The sequence below is a fragment of the Apis dorsata genome, unplaced genomic scaffold, assembly GCF_000469605.1.
Source record: "Apis dorsata unplaced genomic scaffold, Apis dorsata 1.3 scaffold_547, whole genome shotgun sequence".
Lineage (NCBI taxonomy): Eukaryota > Metazoa > Arthropoda > Insecta > Hymenoptera > Apidae > Apis > Apis dorsata.
The window spans coordinates 102,275-107,622 of record NW_006263765.1 but is presented as its reverse complement, the minus strand read 5'-3'; the positions used below and the strand labels follow the sequence as shown (position 1 = coordinate 107,622).

The window sequence follows — 5,348 nt, the reverse complement described above, 5'->3', positions numbered from 1 at the left end:
AGGGGGGGGGGGCAAGATGTGCGCGCGTGGGATTACAGCTGTATATCTATCACAGTGGAACATTACAGCATTGTGCCAGAAATCCTGATGGCATGCCCATAGGCCGCAGGAACGTCGTGACGCCGTCTCTAACGCACGAATTATCCTTCAAACCCGAACCCGTCGCGAATTTCCTCAGGAAGATATATATATCGCGGAAGTTTAGAGATAGTTGCAAGCAATTTTACAGCGTGCGTTTTATTAATTTTAATGCTAGAGAATCATTAAGAATTACTTTTTTGTGGAATGAAAATGTTAGAGAGTTTTTTGTTTCGAGGTAAATAGAGGTAATTGTATTTTTTTTTATGTATATATAAAATTTTTCGTTATTTTTTAAATTAACACTAATCTTTTTTTTTTCCAGGGAAGTTTTATTTTTAATCGATTTAAAGGAAAATATCGGTATTTAAGAAGAATCGTAAATCGTTTTAGTTTTAATCGAGATGAAATTTTTTTCAATTTTATAATATTTCATTTTTTTTCTCCTTTTTCAATTTTGTAATCCGTAATTTTTAAGAAATTAATGGAAGAATTAAAAATCGTTAAAATTTGAGAAAAAGTTTGGAAGGATTCGAACTCGAGAATTTTTCGTGGGATTCCAAGATTTTATCCACTACTCCATCAGCGTTTTCAACCATCGAAGTTTAATAATCGTATTTGATCGTGATGAAGGTACTTTTTCTTTTTTAAGTACATTTCTCGTGATATAGGAGTTATTTTATAGAATAAAAACTCCATAAAGATTTTCATAAAATATAAATCATCGATTATAATTTATATACGGTTTCATTCACAGATTTCCTATATTGAGATGTAAAACTATAGTGATCTAACTTATGGTGCCATAGCTCATGAAACAGTCCAGATCACTATCCTATAATTCATGACGTAATCCAAAACATTACATAACAGAACATGTTGCGATCCAGGTCATTGTGCCATAACTCATGGCGTGATCCAAGTTACTACACACCGTGCTTCTACCCTCCGCGCAAAACACCATAGCACAACCTAAATTATAATATAATCCCACAATTTACACTTTATGGTTACCTATAATCAAATTCAAATCACTCGAATAACCATAAAATTAAAACATTACATGAATCTTCTAGATTCCAAATTTTATCAAGTAACTAAAATCAAAATACTCGAATCATTAAAGCTAATATTAATTTTGTCAAAAATTAATATCAGCTTGCCAATTTTTAACGAAAACAAATTCTGAAACAATTTATTATTTACGTAAGATAGATTAATGATCAAGATCCACGCTCCAACCATCCCTCCTTAATAACAAAACCACCTTACTTATATTCCCAGCCAAAGAATACCTGGCCAAAACCAGAGTCCAACAAATCAGATACCGTACAAAAGTTCAATCTGTCCCATCACACACGGACGTCGTCAGGGAAAAAATCGCTGAGTCAGCCTTTTCCAAAGAACTCTGGAAGATCAATCGAGAGAAGGAATGAGCGACGCCACGTCACCACCCTTCCTCCACCCTTCAAAACGAATGTTTAACGCTAATAAATGCGACACGAGGTTTCTTTCTCTTGCGGATCTCCAACCGTGTTTCGACCCACTCCGATTATGCAGAAAAGTAACGCAAGAGCCCTTCGAGTAGAAGGGGTAGCGAGAGGGTTGGTTGCCAAGGGAAGAAGATCGGTGCAAAAGGTTGGACAGTCGAAGAAGATATCGGTTGAAGTATGTGTTTGATACGGTAGTTGAATCCTGAATTTTCGCCGACCACAACCCCTTTTTCAAGATTCGATAACGAATCTCGATGTCAGCCAGTGGACCGTGGCGAACTCGATCGATCTAACGAGTCGTCGGAAAAACACTTGCTTCTTGAGAAAGAGTGTAAACGGTGTATCTTCTCTTTTCGATCTTTAAACTAAGAGAGGTCTAAGAGGTCGAATCTTCACGGAATATTGTTTTTTCGATTCGGAGATTGGAAACTTTCTGATTTCCTTCCCCGATATTTTCCTTTTTGTTACAGCGGGAAGAGTTTTTATTCCGGTGATAAAATTTTTCGAAATTTTCTAATATGGAAGAATATTTCTAAAAAATTTCTTAAAATTATCTTCCTTTGTTATATTTCACACAATCCTCAAGTTCATCTCCGTATAAATTAATTAATTTCCACGACAAATTTTTCCATTAATCTCATTCGTTAATTTTCGAAAGAGAATTTTCTCCGAACCGTGATAATGCTTTTCTTTTTTTAAACTTCCACTAAATTTCACGCCACGTACAAAATGATTTTTCCATCCCCTCGGCTGGTTCAATTCCTCGAATCCCGGCCGGCAATTATTCGAACGTATCGGGGAACGGTTTCGCTTCTTCCCGAAACTTGTTAAAACGCGTAATTCCTCTTTCTTCCTTTTTCCCTCCCCTGACCATCCCCTCCCCTTGTTCCCACCCCCCAGGACGGGCGGTTTTCGTTAAAATTTGATCGTACATTATTAGCACCGGCGCAAAATTACGGTGGCGCCCTCGATATCAATAAATTAACCGCGCCGCAGGACGTTCTAAATTGCATTTACTATTTCCCTGCAGGGCATTAAACATAGAACGACTTTCGTAATCGCAGTTGTACTAGGATTCGATTACACCGGCTGCCTAAAATTTAATTAAATCGACACACACGCGGAGAGACCCGGCGTCCACGTATGTACGGCAGGCGCAGGTAGCACTCTTCGGCCGGCGCGAATTCGATAGGGCGAAAATTGTGAAATTTCATTTACATCCGGGATCCGGATTCAATTTGTCTCGATCATTGACCGATATAATTTTTTTTTTTTTTTACGTGTATTCCCGTGACGTAGGTATAGGAACACGAATTTTCGTTCGTGGAAAATGTAACGAGGGAAAATTTAATCAGGCTGGCACGATTGTCGATATCGGTAAACATATTCGTTGTTTCTTTGAATCCTTTTTTTTTTTTTTGTTCGAGATAACTTGTACCCTTTCCTTCTTCGTTCTATTTCGTTAAACGAGGGGGGAAGTATGAAGTAAAATTTGTACGATTCAAATTCTTGTTCGATATCAGCGTAGATTGAAATCGTCGATGATTTTGTTTTATAAAAAATTGGGATAAATTGAGTTTACTTTCATCGTTCGAACAAACTTGAAAAGACTTTCCCCTTGTTAAATATACATAAAAATGCGAAAAATGAAACTTATCGAAATTATTATCATTTTATCAAACATTCTATCTTTTAAAATTTTCCAAAAAGAAAAAAAGATAATAACAAACCTATTCCACTTTCGCTCTCTCGAGATGACTTCACCACCCCCTTTCTCGCCTCCCAAACGAACTTACTTTCCAAACTAACGAAAACAGAAGGAAAGATCCTGTTTACAGTCGTATTCTCTCGAAGCATAGCCGTACACTTAATTTTCCATCCATCTCGTGGCAACGAGAATCTCTCTCTCTCTCTCTCTCTCTCTCTGAATTTTCTTCCACGCGAATGGCACGCGGGAAAACAGAAGGATAATTTCAAGAGGGAAAAGAGAGAAAGAGAGAAGAATCCGTAAGAGCGTTCTCTCTTTTCCGAGCAGTGGTGCTTTGATCAGGCGCGCTGGATTTACGCTCATCCTCTGCCACCCCCTTTCCTCCATTCCTCCAACTCGTTCTCCCCATTCGTCGATCCTTGTTGCAACAGAGTTCGCCGTGTTGTAACGGAGTTAGCGACGTCTTTGAAGGCGCGCGACTCGTCGCATTGTCGAGGCATTTCAACGAGGTTGAAGCACCCGACGGAAGTGGGTGCTTCTGCAACGCCATTGTCGAGAGAAAGAGGAAAGGGCGGCAGAGGTTGGTTGGAGAAGGAAGTCCGTTGAAAGTCGGCCTTTGATTTTTCTTCGCCTTTATTTGTGAGGAGAATGGTAATTACGTTTGAGAATCGAGGTAATTTTGTAACACGTGTAATGGATTGGTTAAGAAACGTTTAAAGCATATGTAGATTTTTAAATTTTTAGACTATTTAGACTAGTAAATAAAATAATAAGTAAAATTTTAGATTGGTAAAACTTTTTGTTCAGAATATTTTTTTATTGAAATATTCTGAATGGGATTTTTAATAAACAGTCTTTTTTTGGTTACATTGGTGATTGATCGGTGGAAATTAAATTCTGGAAGATATATTATAATTACAGAAAAAAAAAATTTTCATTTTTAAATTATATAGCAATCGAGAAGAGCGTATTATTAAAGTTTCGCATCAATTCGTAAATAATCTTATATTTCCTCTTTTTTTTCTTTCACCATGATTAAAAAATTAAATAAAGAATTTTATTGGAAGGAAACTTGGTGGATGGGTAACAGATATTACGTCCACGTATCTATCACGTCAATCTATCGTGCCAGGTTTTAAATTCTAATCAACGATTCAACGTTATTCACGAGACACCATAAAGGGGATCGATACACCGGAAAGACGAATCGGTCCACTTGGAGCTACCCCTCCCTCGAAATTTATGACGACGAACACGATTGTCCGCCTTTCTCGAGGATCGAAAAAAGGAAGGGGATGGGATGGGATTTAGGGAGACGCGGCAGTTGTTGGCCACGGGTGGTAAATTTACAGCTGTAATTTACGCGATCGTCGAATATCCATCGACGTGGAAGGAACGTGGGAAACGTGCGCGAAACAGCCGGAGGGGGTGATTGAGAATCGCCTTCGAGACGCGATTTAGGAAAAAAACAAGGAGGGGAGTTGCGAGGAGACAGACTGATGGCTGTAACAGCATCGGTCCCATTCTCTTCGAAACGCGTTTCCGGTTTTCGGAATTTTCCCCGCGAATTGCACAGAATTTTTCTTTAAATCTCACTTGGAACTCGTCTACGTATTATTTTGCAAAAATTTTCTTCTGGTGGAAACTTGGTGTTTGCATATTTGTTGCCCTTGGATTTTTTTTTCTCGTATATAATAATGAAATTTCGTAGAAAATTTAGTCAGAGAGAGGTTTGTTGATATTTTTTAATAGAAAAAAAAGAAAAAATAGTGGAAATTTATTGAAAAACCTCCCCAATACGGAATCGACACGATACTTATAAAAGCAATTATAATTTCACAGTGAACTACTTATAAAGTCGTCTTTATGGGTAAATTAATACCAAACTTGGCGAGAGAATAATTTCGCAAAAAAGAAAAAAAATTAACAGAAAAATCCCGAGAAACTAATAACCTCTTCTCTTCGAAGAGCGTCTCGTTAATTATTCGAAATTGCTTCGCGATATTTCTTTTTATCCTTATTATCGATAGATTTCTTAATCTCGTGAATTTGCCTCGACTAAAAGAAGT

At 37.6% G+C, this 5,348-nt stretch overlaps 1 protein-coding gene across 8 annotated transcripts in view; it reads left to right on the top strand.

The window, feature by feature from the left end:
- LOC102681961 (carbonic anhydrase-related protein 10-like) overlaps positions 1-5,348 on the top strand; it is a 189,527-nt gene that overhangs the window by 158,017 nt on the left and 26,162 nt on the right. For 2 of the 8 annotated variants that reach the window (XM_031512991.1, XM_031512994.1), the window contains one exon: positions 69-326. The exons of 5 other annotated variants lie outside the window; for them this stretch is intronic. In XM_031512991.1, coding sequence (XP_031368851.1) covers positions 69-320 — 252 coding nt within the window. In that variant the 3' untranslated portion in view covers positions 321-326. Of the gene's footprint in view, positions 1-68; positions 327-403; positions 458-5,348 lie in introns of those variants that run through there. One more of the 8 variants, XM_031512990.1, reaches the window with a different exon arrangement.